General features: G+C 37.7%; 1 protein-coding gene across 1 annotated transcript; it reads left to right on the top strand.

The window, feature by feature from the left end:
* The first annotated feature begins 13579 nt into the window (after positions 1–13579).
* Positions 13580–16054, top strand: LOC145159820 (alpha 1,4-glycosyltransferase family protein). The gene is made up of 5 exons (XM_079078862.1): positions 13580–14913; positions 15023–15172; positions 15259–15393; positions 15484–15678; positions 15764–16054. Exons 1-5 carry the CDS (start codon positions 13685–13687, stop codon positions 15948–15950), a joined length of 1896 nt encoding a protein of 631 aa, XP_078934988.1. The 5' UTR covers positions 13580–13684; the 3' UTR covers positions 15951–16054.
* Positions 16055–16384: the final 330 nt, after the last annotated feature.

Below are 16384 nucleotides of genomic sequence, written 5' to 3'. Positions count from 1 at the left end.
GATACCGAAGGGGAGGCCAGCACCCAGATATGCTAGGCATTTACCGATTGAAATATACCGAAGGGGGGGCCAACACCCAGATGTGCTAGGCAGTTACCGGTTGAAAGATACCGAAGGGGAGGCCAGCACCCAGATATGATAGGCAGTTACCAGTTGAAAGATACCGAAGGGGAGGCCAGCACCCATATATGCTAGGCATTATGTGGTTATATGGTATGTGGTATGATGGGGGAACTCACTAAGCTTCTTGCTTACGGTTTTTAGTTTTGGTTTCAGGTAGTTCGTTTTCAAGTAAAGGAGCCGGCTCGATCGCAGCGCATCACACTATGGTTTTCCGCACATGAGATCTTTAGGATTACACTCTAATATTGTTTTATGATAACACGTTTTGATTACTTTTACTTTGGTTTTGACATGACATGATATTATGGATGTTTTCTTATACTGTTGGTTTTATAATAACTTATCTAAAAATGAAATTTTTGGCCTTGAATTTTGGGATGTTACAAGTTGGTATCAGAGCCTTGGTTTGAGGGATTCGGACATACTCTCGGGTGTGTCTGAACTCAAACTAAGGGCTTGGTATGAAAAGTTTCAAAAGTAAAACCATTTTATAAAAATGAGTTTGAAAAGAATCTGAAAAGAGAAAAGAACTTTGAGAAGAACAAAGTGTGTGATGCGTGCAATCAGCCGAGCTCAAGTAAGTTTTCCCCAAGATACCCATACATGTTATGTTATGGTATGATATGATATGATTATGAGAATTTCATGCTAGATTAGGGCTAAGGATCTAGGAGGATGCCTTATATGCCTATTGAATGTGCTTGTAGACTTGCATGCTAGTACTGATCAGTCAGTAATAGGATAGCCTGTTTAGGTTATGCCTGATTGTATGAGCCTTTGAGTTGCATGTACAGATTCCTGATTAGAGGATAGAAAGTTTTGATTGGATTATGATGGTTAGCTTTTCCATTGTCTGAATGTTGTTTGCTTTGTGCTTTGTGGGACTCTTTGTGATGTGAGTTAGCTATTAAGTGAATATGCTAAGCCACATGGGACACAGGCCGGGTAATCTCAGAGTGATGGACTTGACCCTATTGTGCAGCTCTTATCTGAGTCCAACCGTTCTAGGGATGGGTCTCTTACTCGAAGGATTACCCGATCTCTGTTGCATGTGGCTATATTCATCAGGTAGCTAATTAACATTACTGGGAATCTTTCAGCAGCTGAGGACTGGTTGAGTTCGGGAACCTAGGAAAGCCTAGGATACGTTTCAGTGGGTTAGTAGTGAGGATCAGTGAGACTTGGGTGTACCAGTTTGAGGAAGTGACTTGGAGGATTCAGGAGGATTGCTGAGGGAAGTATGGATAGGTGTGGAAGGTAGTATTGGGCCCGTACTACTGAAAGCACAGGATCCATACTCGAATCAGTGAGAGTCTTGAAGAATCTGAGAAGCTTCGGGGAAGAGTTAGTGACCCGATTTGGGGACAGAGGATGTTCCAGTTGTTGCAGCTTAGCCATGGGCAAGTGAGCTAGCGAGCGTGACAGGGTGTCAGACTCTGAAGGATATGACTTCCAAGAGTTTGTAGATGCGAGATTGGTTTGGAGTGCCATGGGAAGAGAGGGTCGTGCCAGGCGAGTATAATAGAGGGTCTCGGGGAGAGACCCGTGACCTCCGATCATCGGGTGAAGGGCCAGCAGGGTCGGAGTCAGTGCAACGCGTACGAGAAAGTGCACGAGGGAGTTTGTCACTCCAAGGGTTTAGACTGCTACAGGTGTGGCAGGGTTGATCATGACAGTTGAAGGTGATCAGTATTCCACCAGATGTTGCGGGTATGTCATCTTCTACTGCTAACGGATGGATGTTGGGGGTACGTATCGCGTTGGAGTTATGAGTGCGTTTAGATAGGTCAGATCTCGGGTCGGTTTTCTGCTAGTGTTTGGTTATCAAGGATCGTATATGCCATCCTGCATGCTGAAAGGTCCTTGATGAACCCATAGAGGGACGCATCTTGCGGAGTGGGTTCCACGCGTACCGTTATCATTTCGGATCTTTGTCGGGATCTATGCAGGAGTATTATTTAGTGAATACTCGGTCAGGGTTAGAGTGATAGTTCTCCAGTGAAGTCAGCGTTCAGGGGTTCTATCATTGTTTAGGTATGGTCGGTAATTGTCTATGGATGAACTTCGGAGTTCAAGGCACTACCGTTGCTAGGACAGGACTGGTAGCATGAAGATAGTGGAGTCAGTTGCGGGTGTTGGGCGCATGGGTGTTCGGTCATTGGATGTTCAAGAGAATTGCATTTCTCGTGTGGGCTATGTTCGGTTAGAGTTCAATGGCGCTGCAAGATTGGAAGTAGGAACGAGGATTCGTCAGCTAGAGTGAAGATTAAGGTCTTCAGTGAACAACATGGGAGATGGTCTGAGGTGTCAGACTGTACCAGATTCAAGAGTACTCTTCATGATTTCAGAGGATGGACGATCCCAAGGTATAACCGATGATTAATCGCTAGCATTGGTAAGCACAGGTTGTCATCAGTGGGATATTAGAAAGCGAGACGGATTGGGAATCCTGCAATCCTCGCGTGCAGTGAAGACTTAGTCGAATCTAAGTGGGGGAGAGACTTTTTGTAAAGTTCTCCAAATGTGAGTTCTGGTTGCGCGAGGTGCAATCTCTTGGGCACCTTGTCAACCAGAAGGGTATTCTGGTCGATCCAGCCAAGATAATGGCCGTGATGCAGTGGGAGATTCCGAGGTCTCCAACCGAGATTCGGAGTTTCCTGGTATAGCGTATTATTACCGGAGATTTATACGGGACTTCTCCGAGATTACAGTTCCTTTGACCCGACTGACCAAGAAATCGGTGACCTTTTCGTTGAGGGCCTGAGCAGCAGACAACCTTCGAGACTCTCAAACAGCAGGTTTCGGGAACCAGGGTAGAGCTCCAGTTAGGACTCAAGTTCAGTTGTGTGTTAGGTCGAGTGCGTGTTCGACCCGGTATGGAAAGTGTTGTAAGACTATGGGGGTAGCCGTAGCATTCACTAGCAGTCAGATAGTTTGGAAAGTGTTGTAAGACTACGGGGGTAGCCGTAGCATTCACTAGCAGTCAGATAGTTTGGAAAGTGATGTAAGACTACGGGGGTAGCCGTAGCATTCACTAGCAGTCAGATAGTTTGGAAAGTGTTATAAGACTACGGGGGTAGCCGTAGCATTCACTAGCAGTCAGATAGTATGGGAAGTGTTGTAAGACTACGGGGGTAGCCGTAGCATTCACTAGCGGTCCGATAGTGATAGAGTGTCGTGAGACTGCGGGTGTAGCCGTAGCATTCACTAGGTTGGTAGATGGCATGAGCGTGTTGTAAGGACGCGGAAGGAACAGTAGTACCCACCAGTTCGGGTGCAGCATTGAGGATATGGAAATCCACGGAGTGGATTTCGGATTTACCCAAATGGATTAGATTTGGTTAAGTCAGTAATGAGACTGTAGGGACGTCACTATAGTTATGAGATCAGGGAAGCAATGGAGTGCTTAAGGTCGTTTGTGATATAAGGCTACCATTGGTTAGGTAGCAATTACTTTTAGTCTTGGATTTGATGATGACAGGATTCGACGCATGGACCCGATCGGGTAGATCAGGAAGTTGTTAGAGTCGCTGTGGCATGATAACTATTGACAACTAGTTCCAGAGAAGGATTTCGTTCATAAGTCGTGTGAGGCGACTAATTAGGGAGTCATTTGGCTCCGCAGCCGGGCCGGAACCGGTATTTCGGATGGTTGGCGAACGAGTTGAGACCAGGGAGGTCTCGGTAGATTTTGGAAAGCAGCCAGGTGGTAACCTACTGCTTCAGGTAGATCAGTGTTTCGACAGTTTCAGCGTTTGAGCGGTATTAGTATTTGTGTTTTGGGTTGCAAATACGGACGAAATAGCTGGTTTATTGGGGAGTGACATGTCAATCACAGCGGGATTAGCTGAGCCTTGGCCAAGTATTAGTGGTCTGCAAGGATAATTGGGTTTGTGACCCTGTTTTATAGTGGGAACATCGAGCTATCAGAAGTTGAGTAGTCAGTTGAGGGATAAACATGCTAGAATCAACGATAATGATTTAGTATGAGTGGTCTGTCAGGGATTCAGACCATCTCGAGACAGCAGAATATACCCTGTTTCGGACAGAGTACATGTGGTCTTGTTGCAAGGAATTTGGCACCTACGGATTTTAGGGCTTTATGAGGATTGGTCATGGCTACCCTGGGAAGGCTAGGGCGTACCCAGGTTGGTGACCATGCTACTAGAGTGGTTGGGCGAGTAAGGAATGGTAAGGAATGATTTCGAGGACGAAATCTAATTTAAGTGGGGGAGAGTTGTAACACCCTGTTTATTTATTAGATAAATAAATAAATTAATGAACAAATGGTAGCCCTAAAATAAATAATTATATATCAAAGGATGGTCTCGAGGAGCTAATTGTCACAAGCTTAGAAGATGGAGGTTAAAAGTGTAAAATTTGGATTTAATTTATAAGTATTATGAAAGGCAGGGACTAAACGGTAATTATTGGGACTTCATTGAAGAGATTTTGGAGGCCTAGGGGCTGTTTGGTAAATCAGGTATCAAATTTGAAGGGAATTTCCGAAGCTGGGGTAGAAAAGGTAAATTAGGGGCCTTGGTTCGAAAAGAATTTTATGAAGAGGGACTGATCTTGACATTATGGCATTAAATTTGAAGGGCACGGGTATAAAGCCTTAGCATGTGCCAGTTGCCACAAAACCCTAACCCTAGCTAAGGATGCAGCCGTCACCCACCCATATACCTCCCTTCCATTGTCGGCGCCACCAGTAGTCGTGACATCACCACCGAGACCAGTCGAGCCACCGAGAGCAGTCGAGTCACCGAGGCTACTGCTGCCTTGCGCAGTTGTTGTTGAAGCCGGAGACACCGAGAACCGTCGTTGCTACTCCAGTCGCCGACGAGGATGCGAGAAGGCGCCTCCTTCTCCTGCTGCGGCTGCTGTCGTCAGGGGCTTGCCATCGCCGTCGCCACCCTCTTCGTCTCTTCCTCGATCCCATCGTCAGCTACGACCTGCCGCCGCTGCCATCGTGAATCAGCCGCCTGCCGCCGCCCCCACTGACGTGTCTTGACACCACCGGCCACCGAGGAGGCGGCTGTGAGTTGTGTGGGTGTGTTTCGTGATTTTATTGTGATGTTCGTGTATTGCTGCTTCAAGCCTAATGTTTGAGTGTGTGTGTTTGGCCGGAAATTAAGGAGTTAACCACCATGGCCGCCAGCCATGGTGGCTGCCGCCACTCACCACCGCCGACAACCAAGGTGGTTATGTGTGTGTATGTTTAACTTAGTTACTGGGTGTGTTACTTTGGTATTTTCATTGTAATTGTAACAAAAAAAATGGAATAATGAAAAGAACTTGAAAACCACCACCTTAGGGTGGTGGCTGCCGCCTCCTGCCGCCACCGGCTGCCGTGTCGGGTGGCGGTGTGCTTAGTTGTGTTGTGATTCGGTTGGGATGTTTGGACAAGGGACTAAAACCCTAATGGGCCTTGTAAGCCCTAATGGGCCCAATGAAGCCCTAATTGACATTAAAGCCCAAACATGTGTCTAACGGGCTTAATGGACCCTAATGGATCTAAGGACTTAGCTAACGGGCCTATTGGGCTAAGATGGGTTGGAAACCCTAATTAGGGTTTGGAAAACCCTAATGCCATGAAACCCTAATTTGGGATTTATCGGGATCGCATCGGCATTAATTAATGAACTTAGAATATTAATTAATAATAATTTGCAATCAACCCAAGTCAACATTGGACTTAATGGATTAAGTCCTTAATGGGTTAAGTAGGAAACTTAACCCTAATCATCATTTTATGAGAAACCCTAATTTCACTTGGGTTTATTGTTGGGCCTTCTATTGGGCCTTGATGATTGGGTTATTAATGGACCATCCAAGATCAAGCAAATGGACTAGAATAATTAATGGGATTTGAGGTAAGGCCCATATGTGGAGTTGGGCCCAATTTGGAAAATTGGTCCATAGATGGGCCATAGTTTGGGCCTTAATGATTATATGATATCGGGCCATTAGAATACTAAATGTTGGACTAGAATAAATGGTTGGGCCTTAGAGTGAGACCATGTAAAGGTTTGGGCCCAATTTGGAAAATTGGGCCATATGTTGGGCTTTGACTCATAGTTGACTTTTGGGCCTATGGATTGGGCCTTGGGCTTGAATAAAGCCAAGCATGGGGTAATGTAGTAATGACCCAAGAACGTACTTATGATTATGTAGTGGAACCCAATTATTAATTGGGTGATGTTTGTTATTGACAGTTCGAAAATCTGTCATCCAGCAGTTGGGGTTGAGTCTGCGGGACTTCAGCAGTGTGGGATTGTGTCTACGGAACTTCAGCAGTGTGAGGTGAGTTACCTTCCAGTAGGAGTGGGTCTACGGCCACAATGCCGGCCCACTAGTAGGAATTGTTTGTTAGATGATTGTCTTTGTGATAATTATCTGGTGTGTTGTTATATGATATGCTTTATGTGCTAGGATGCTATGACATATGTGTTAGTAGTGGTAGGGGTGATATAGCCCCTAGTTACCGGTTGAAAGATACCGAAGGGGTAGATAGTACCCATGCATGCCTAGCAGTATGATCATGATATGTTATTATGTGGTAGTAGTAGGGGGTGAAATAGTCCCCGGATACCGGTTGAAAGATACCGAAGGGGTAGGTCGGGCACCCAGATATGCCTGACAATATATTCATGTATGTTATGCTATGTTATTATGTGATAGTGGTAGGGGTGAAATAGTCCTCGGTTACAGGTTGAAAGATACCGAAGGGGAGGCCAGCACCCAGATATGCTAGGCAGTTACCGGTTGAAAGATACCGAAGGGGAGGCCAGCACCCAGATATGCTAGGCAGTTACCGGTTGAAATATACCGAAGGGGGGGCCAACACCCAGATGTGCTAGGCAGTTACCGGTTGAAAGATACCGAAGGGGAGGCCAACACCCAGATATGCTAGGCAGTTACCAGTTGAAAGATACCGAAGGGGAGGCCGGCACCCATATATGCTAGGCATTATGTGGTTATATGGTATGTGGTATGATGGGGGAACTCACTAAGCTTCGTGCTTACGGTTTTCAGTTTTGGTTTCAGGTAGTTCGTTTTCAAGGAAAGGAGCCGGCTCGATCGCAGCGCATCACACTATGGTTTTCCGCACATGAGATCTTTGGGATTACACTCTGATATTGTTTTATGATAACACGTTTTGATTACTTCTACTTTGGTTTTGACATGACATGATATTATGGATGTTTTCTTATACTGTTGGTTTTATAATAACTTATCTAAAAATGAAATTTTTGGCCTTGAATTTTGGGATGTTACAATGTCACACTAACAAACTTTCTTGTTAGTTTCCCACTACCATGTGGGCCATGATCATGAATCTCACTGGGACCAACATCTGACCTTTGACTCTGACTCTGACTCTTGCTTTGACTTATGTCCTCCATGGATTGCCTTCTCTTCCTTTTGGGTCTCCCAGGTTGATTACGGTGTGGGGGAGGTGTGATCTGCATTGGATACTCACTTCTAGGCCACAGTGCCCGACCTTTAATTGGTTCCACCTTGTACCCATATGTAGTTTTCTAAGTTTGTAGCCAGTGCACCTTGTGGACATAAGTATAGAGCTCTTATACACACTCACCATGATCTGCTTTGTTATACAACACATAAATCACATGTCTGCAAGGGATACCTGTTAATTCCCATTTCATGCAGCTGCATACCCTTTCATGCATATCAACAACATGTTGATCATTCCATGGGCCTTTGACTTGGTATTTTTCATCACCACACCAATCTGCAATGTACTGAGTAGTTGCTGCTTCATTCTTCTCCATGATCTTTGTTGCTGTTGGGGTGAGTGGGCCTACACACTTCTGTTGCACCTTAAGGACATTACATATCCTCTTCATCATATATTCCCTAATAAACTCCAAGCAGCTAATAATTGGTTTATCTCTCCCATTAACCAGCTTCCCATTAAACACCTCACAAAGGTTGTTTAACAGCATGTCTGTGGTTGCTCTCCCTATATAGAAAAGGGTAAAAGGGTAAAAGGATCATAACAGGGTAAAAGGGTAAAAAGGTCATAACAGCTTACCTGTGAAATGGCTTTCACTTCCATTGCTATCCATAACAGGGTAAAAGGGTAAAAGGGTAAAAGGGTAAAAAGGTCATAACAGGAGCTTCATCATTATGTTGTACATCCTCATGTGGTTCATCTAACTGGACAAGGGTAACCTTGATAACATGTTTAGGATTCAAGAAATAGGTGAGTAGTCTTGTTTCACCATGTTCTGTGTATACCTTCATCACTTTATGCTCACTGACATATTGGGAAAAGTTTGCAACATCTTCATCATTTCCTAAAGGGCGAAGACCAAAGTGGAAGTCTCCACCAGGCACAAGAAAATGGTAGTATATAACAGGAGGAACCCCATATCTGAAACCTTTCAAGATTGCATCGAGCTCATGAACTGAAAACTCATCTATGTCTACCATGTCAACATAGTTTACAGTTCCGTCAATGTAACGAACATCAGGGTACTTAGTGAACTCACCTCCATGGTACAACTTAATGGTAAACAATGTTGGGTGTCCATATTCAAAACAAGTAAAAAAACACTTCAGGTGGAGTTACGTCAAAAAAATTCAAGAAATCAAAAGATGAAAAAGGGAAAATTACGTACCATAAACAACCTTGGGGTTGAAGTGTGTGTTTAACAACCTTACGTGCCACATTGGTATGTTCATCCACCGATAATCTCACCAAATCGCAACTTAACTAACACAACAGATTTTGTGTCTAGGGATTTTATTGATCTTGGTTAAAGAACGACGATCTACTTTATTGAGGAGGAGACGAACTGCTTTTATTTAGCTTTAGCAGGAACGGTTACAGGGATGAATGGACTAAAATACCCTTAAGTGAGAGGGGCATGGGTAAAGTAACGGGAGCTTGGTAACGGCTGTTAAGCCATTGGACTAAACTTGCAACAAAATGAAACTATTGGACCATCCTTGCAAGCCAAACCCATTTTGGACCAAACGTGCTAGTTTTGACATACCACAGGGACCAAATTTACAATTTTGTCTAAATACTAACAATTAAATAGATGACAAATACTAACAATATAAAGCAAAAAATATATGATCAACCAAAATGGGATCGGATACTAAAAATGAAGACAAAACTGCAAAAATGGTCCTTGTGGTTTCTCATTTTATGTGGTTATGGTCCAAACGTTTGAAAAGTTGCAGATTTGGTCCTTTTCAACAAGTTTTATTGTGGTTTTGGTCCCTTATCCGTTAAGTTTAACTGGTTGGCTATTAACTTTTTTAAAATGACAATTTTACCCTCAGGGACCATTTTCGCAGTTTTGTCTTTTAGCATACTATAAGGACCATTTTTGCATACATTCTTTTTTATTTTATTGAAGTATTATATATTAATAAATATTATTTTTAATATATAATATTATAGATTAATAAATATTGTTTTTTTGGATTATTAATTTATTTTAGTTGATTTTTTTTTACTTTTTTTTGTTGGAGTAATTATTTTTATTGAGTTATTATATATCAATACATATAGTTTTTAACATGTAATATTTATATCATAATAAATATTATATTATTGGTTTATTAATTTCTTTTAGTTAATATTTTTAATATTTTTAATTATTTTTTATTGGATTATTACTTTTAATTTATTATTTTCTTCATATACTAAATATTGTTTTATTTGATTATTAGTTTATTTTCGTTAATTCCTTTTTTTTTTAAATTGTCTAAGTAATTCTTTTTTATTGAATTATTATGTATCAATACATATAGTTTTTAATATATAAAGTTTATATTATAATAAATATTATATTATTGGATTATTATTTTCTTTTAGTTAATTTTTGTAATTTTTTTTAACTATATTTTGTTGGATTATTAGTTTTAATTTATTAGTTTCTTCGTATACTAAATATTATTTTATTGGATTATTAATTTATTTTTAATTTATAATAATAGTTCTTGTTAATTTTATTGGTTCCACCACAAAGTCGTGGGATACGTAAAATCATCGTCTCTCATCATCGAAATCGTTAGGATCACTGCTAAACACCTTTAATGTAGCTTATAATGAGAAACCATAGGGAAAATACCACCACCATCACTCGGTCACCACCACCACTTATAATTGTTATAGGGGTTTGTTGTACATTTTGTGGGATATGAAGGATTCCAATAGATTATGAAGAGGTTGTTGCAGGTGGCTACCAGCAACACTGGGTGGAACATGGTAGGGTATCTATTGAACCTCCGATGAAGGAGTTTAGAGGTAATCCTGCCAATTTTTGACGATGATAAGCGACACTTTTACGTATCTCGGTGACTTTGCGGTGAAACTAATAAAATTAAAAAGAATTAATAGTATACATTAATAATAAAATAATAATCCAATAAGATAATATTTGTTATATTAAAAAATTAATAAATTAAAAGTAATAATTCAATAAATTAATAATTCAAAAAAACAAAAAAGAAATTACAAAAATTAATAATCTAATAACTTATTTATTATGATATAAATAATATATATTAAAAATAATATTTATTGATATATAATAATCTAATAAAAAAGAATTGATCCAACAAAAGAGAAATTATAAAAAGAATCAACTAAAAGAAATTAATAATCCAATAAAATAATGTTTGTAATATATAATAATCCCATAATATAATATTTATTATGATATAAATATTATATATTAGAAACTATATGTGTTGATATATAATAATTCAATAAAAAGAACTACTTCGACAAAAAAAAACAGAATTAACTAAAATAATTTAATAATCCAATAAAACAATATTTAGTATATGAAGAAAATAATAAATTAAAAGTAATAATCCAATAAAAAATAATTTAAAAAAAATACAAAAATTAATTAAAAAAATTAATAATCCAATAATATAATATTCATTATGATATAAATATTTATATATTAAAAACTATATGTATTGATATATAATAATTTAATAAAAAAGAATTACTCCAACAAAAAAAATATATTAAAAATCAACTAAAATAAATTGATAATCCAATAAAACAATATTTATTAATATATAATATTATATATTAAAATAATATCTATTAATATATAATACTTCAATAAAATAAAAAAGAGTGTATGCAAAAATGGTCCTTATAGTATGGTAAAAGACAAAACTGCGAAAATGGTCCCTGGGGGTAAAATTGTCATTTTAAGGAAGTTAACAGCCAACCAGTTAAACTTAACGGATGAGGGACCAAAACCACAACAAAACTTGTTGAAAAGGACCAAATCTGCAACTTTCCAAACGTTTGGACCGTAACCACATAAAATGAGAAACCACAGGACCATTTTTGCAGTTTTGTCAAAAATGAAAGACAAAATTACAAAAATGGTCCCTGTGGTTTACCAAAAGTCACAAAGTCAGTCCCTGCTAATTTTTTTTATGCAAATGGTCCTTGTGGTTTGCAAAACTTGCATAGATGGCCCTTTTTACTAACTCCGTTAGTATTCAGCCGTTAGGGTAAGGACATTTTCGTCTTTTCAGGTATAAAGGGACTAAATTCGTTATATATGGTAAACCACAAGGACCATTTTTGAAATTTGTTTGAAAAAATAATTATGTGGGTGAAGGACTGAGACGTCCACCTATTAAATGGCCAAGGTCTTAACCAGTTGGGCTGCATGTATATTTTGTTTATATTTTCCAAATACTAATTTATATAATAAGTAGAACGTTAAAACATAAACAATAAATAAATTACAAAACACATTTTTTTTACGTATTTTTTTTAATAAAACAAAATGTATTTTCGTATTATAAAAAAAATTACAAACAATTTGTATGCATTTTTATGTATTTATTTTACATAAAAATGTATTTTTTGTCTTTCGTAATTTTTTTTTCGTAAAATATATATATTTATATCTTTAAAAAATACGTTTTCGTAAATATATATTTTTTTATGTCTCTAAAAAGTACGTTTTCGTATATAAAAACGTATTTCGTAAAATATATTTTTTTATATCTTTGAAAAATACGTTTTTGTATAACAAATACGTTTTCGTAAAATATATTTTTTTATGTCTTTGAAATAATAATAATTAACACTACTCATGACATAAATAAATGTATAAATTCTTTTGGATCGCTAGTTCTAAAACCGGTGTTAATTATTATTATTATTATTTTACGAAATATGTATATTTTACGAAATACATTTTTTTTATCCTTCGTAAAATATTTTTTTTATATCTTTAAAAAATACGTTTTCTTATAATAAATACGTTTTCGTATAACAAATACGTTTTCGTGAAATATTTTTTTTTATGTCTTTGAAATAATAATAATTAACATTATTCATGACATAAAAAAATGTATAAATTCTTTTGGATCGATAGCTCTAAAACCGGTGTTAATTATTATTATTATTTCAAACACATTAAAAAAATATATTTTACAAAAATGTATTTGTTATACAAACACGTATTTTTTAAAGACAAAAAAATACGTTTTTATGTAAAATAAATACATAAAAATGCATACAGATTGTTTGTAATTTTTTTTAAAATACGAAAATACATTTTGTTTTTTTAAAAAAAATATGTTTTGTAATTTATTTATTGCTTATGTTTTAACGTTCTACTTATTATATAAATTAGTATTTGGAAAATATAAACCAAATATACATGCAGCCCAACCGGTTAAGGCTTTGGCCATTTAATAGGTGGAGGTCTCAGGTTCGATCCCTCTTCCCATCCTTCAGCCATACCCTAACGGCTGAATACTAACGGAGTTAGTAAAAAGGGCCATCTGTGCAAGTTTTGCAAATCACAAGGACCATTTGTATAAAAAAAAATTAACAGGGACTGACTTTGTGACTTTTGGTAAACCACATGACCATTTTTGTAATTTTGTCAAAATGAAATGACATTTTATTCTAATAGTTTCTATATAACCTTTTCTTAGCTAAACCGATTTCGGATCGGATCCAACCAAAATCGGATAACAAGTTTTGTTTTGCACCTCAACAAATGATCAACTTACTTGTCAAAAGGGAAGTCCTAGTATAATCTCCTTTTTATTATCTTTGTTAGCTATTTCAATTGTCATCATGAGTAACTTGGTTTTTGATTATCAAACGATTTTACATAAGATAATTGCTATGCCGACACTACTCCAAGCCAATCCTCATTCTTCTCAATTACAAAAATAAACCATGGCTTCAATATACTTTTTTTTTGTCACACTATCTATTTCTGCTTGTTCACGAAACTCCCATATTGTATATATATATATATATATATATATATATATATATATATATATATATATATATATATATATATATATATATATATATATTGTTTATCTTTGTTTTATGCAAAATACTTTTGTAAATTTATTGACTCATTGTCATGAGATATTCAAAAGGCATGCATAAACAATTTTAGTATGATAAAGAATTGTAAGGCATATTATCAAACACGAGATAAACGAAGCTTTTAACGGAAATTCAGACAATGTCACGGTCCACCGCCGTCTTAAGAAAATGTTGAGAAAACTCCGATCACGGCGGCGGCCCCGCTACGGCACCCATGTCTGCGCCTTCATCGCAGCCTTCCTCCTACTTCTCTCCGTTTCTATTCTCTACAATCGCCTCAGCACCGATCGCCATTCCCATCATTCCCGACACCATAACTCCAACGAACTAACTTTCGATCCCCTCCTCGAAGAAGCCGACCCTAATGATAGGAACTCCTCCGACGACCGGATCGACGAGCTTGACGATGGCGTACAGGAAGATCCAGATTCTAGGGTTCAGGACGAGGAGGACATTCTCAGAAATCTAGATGCTGACGAAGATGAAAATGATCAGTCTAGGGTTTCAAAATACTACTTCGATCACGTTCAGGGCGTGATTCGACGCTCTTTTGATAAGCGGTCGATTGATCAGTGGGAAGATTATGCTAGTTTCGATTCGAATTGGGATAGTAGTACAACCAGCATTAATCTGGCATTTAGTTCGGACGATGTTGCTTTGGATGATAATGTGAGGAGGAAAGTAGCGGAAGTGAAGGGGATCGAGGATGCACTTCTGTTGACAGTGGGGCATAGGGTTTCGCCATTAAGGGAAGGCTGGGGAGATTGGTTTGAAAAGAAGAGCGATTTCTTAAGGCGAGATCGGATGTTCAAATCAAATCTGGAGTTGTTGAATCCTTTAAACAATCCATTTTTACAAGATCCTGATGGGGCTGGAGTTACAGGTCTCACCAAAGGTGATAAATTGATTCAAAAACGCATCATTCATGAATTCAAGAAGGTACCTTTCACCAGTAAAAACCCAGACAATCCAGATACCAAATCCAAAGGAACCAACGGACTATCAGAAGAAACGAAAGGAGAGGATTCGAAGGTTGAAAGTGTTCATAAAGCTAGCAAGGCTGAATTGAAGACTGCAGAGAGGAGAACATTGGATGACAATGGCGATAGCAAAACACAATCTGAATTTTCTGGTCAAATCTATGCAGATGGGAAGAGATGGGGTTACTTTCCAGGTTTGAATCCTCGTCTATCTTTCTCCAACTTCATGGATGCATTCTTTAGAAAAGGAAAGTGCTCAATGAGGGTATTCATGGTATGGAATTCTCCACCATGGATGTTCAGTGTTCGACACCAAAGAAGCCTCGAAGGCCTCCTCTTCCATCATCGAGATGCTTGTGTTGTAGTCTTCTCCGAAACATTAGAGCTCAATTTCTTTGATAGCTTTGTAAAAGACGGGTAACTTCTCAATTCTCACTTTTCATGGCCAAATATCAACTTAAATTACATTTTCTGATCTCTCTCTTACACTCATACAATTCTACTCATTAGTATGATTCTTTTATAGTTTCAAGGTTGCTGTTGCAATGCCAAATCTGGATGAGTTGCTGAAAGATACACCAACACATGAATTCGCTTCTGTTTGGTTTGAATGGAGAAAGACAAAGTTTTATCCTACTCATTACAGTGAACTTATCCGCCTTGCTGCCCTTTACAAGTAAGCAACTTTCATATCTCCAATTGTTTCTTTTTAGTGCTTCTTCATCACCATTAATGGATTTTCTTTTTCTTTGTTGTTATCAGATACGGTGGGATCTATCTTGATTCTGACATTAAAGTCCTTAAACCACTTCATTCTCTATCCAATACAGTGGGCTTTGAAGATGATTCATCAGAAAGTCACTTAAATGGAGCAGTGATGGCATTTAAAAAACACAGGTAACAAAATGTCACAATTGACTGAATGTGTATTTTTGTTTTTAACTTTTTATATTTGAATGATAATGTTTTGGAAATTATTGTATACAGTATGTTTATAATGGAGTGTTTGAAGGAGTTCTATGCAAGTTATGATGAAACCAGCTTAAGGTGGAATGGAGCTGATCTTTTAAGCAGAGTAAGAACAAAGTTTCTACATGAAGAAAATCGTGTGAAGAATCAAAAGGAACTGAAACTTCAACCTTATTCGGCTTTCTTCCCTATAAGTCATAAGAATATTACAAGGTATGTGTGTGTGTGTTTACTTATTATATTTCTTCATTTTACATTTAGTTTGATACTTGTTTTTTGGTTTTGGTTAATGAAATAGATATTTCAGAGCACCTACAACGGATGTTGAAAGATTTGATGAAGATGGTTTGTATAAAAAGATTGTTAATGAGTCATTTGCATTTCATTTGTGGAACAGTTTAACACATTCTTTAGTTCCAGAGCCTGAAAGCCTTGTATCAAGGCTTATCAATCAACACTGTATCCGTTGCTCTGATGTGTTGTAAATTTAGAATCCCTTATTATATATGTAGATGTAGATGGGGATTCACAGAGTGTAAATTATTTTTGTTAGAAGAGCTTATAATTGTATGATTGTATTTTTTTTTTCTTTCCCAAATGAACACTGTTTTATAAATTACTAAAGAAGATTGTATAATGATTTGAATTTTCTTGGAATCTTGTATAAGAATAAATTCATGGTAAAACTGTTGAAAGACCACATTTCCAAACAAACTTAGTACAATTCCTAGCTTTTGTAGACTTGTGGTGAATATTGTTAAGCTATTTAGGCCTATAAATACATGAAACCTTTTACCATTTTGCAATCAAGCAAACAAAATCATCCTGAAACTGTAGAAGCGTTCTTAGAATTTTATTTTCAATCGTTCTTACTTCCTCTCCGACTTCCATTATGATTTTTCCCCTACCAAGCCTGTCC

The sequence above is a fragment of the Lactuca virosa genome, chromosome 2, assembly GCF_052849685.1.
Source record: "Lactuca virosa cultivar CGN04683 chromosome 2, Lactuca_virosa_CGN04683_v6, whole genome shotgun sequence".
NCBI classification, from domain to species: Eukaryota; Viridiplantae; Streptophyta; class Magnoliopsida; order Asterales; family Asteraceae; genus Lactuca; species Lactuca virosa.
The sequence above is the reverse complement of the archived record's forward strand: the minus strand, read 5'-3'. Positions and strand labels throughout refer to the sequence as shown.

What these genes read in the sequence shown, in the direction of transcription:
- LOC145159820 (XM_079078862.1), top strand. Translation starts at nt 13,685, where the DNA reads ATGTTGAGAAAACTCCGATCACGGCGGCGGCCCCGCTACGGCACCCAT. An exon ending in GATAGCTTTGTAAAAGACGG is followed by an intron (nt 14,914 to 15,022) that starts GTAACTTCTCAA and finishes ATTCTTTTATAG; the next exon opens with TTTCAAGGTTGCTGTTGCAA. An exon ending in AGTCATAAGAATATTACAAG is followed by an intron (nt 15,679 to 15,763) that starts GTATGTGTGTGT and finishes TTAATGAAATAG; the next exon opens with ATATTTCAGAGCACCTACAA.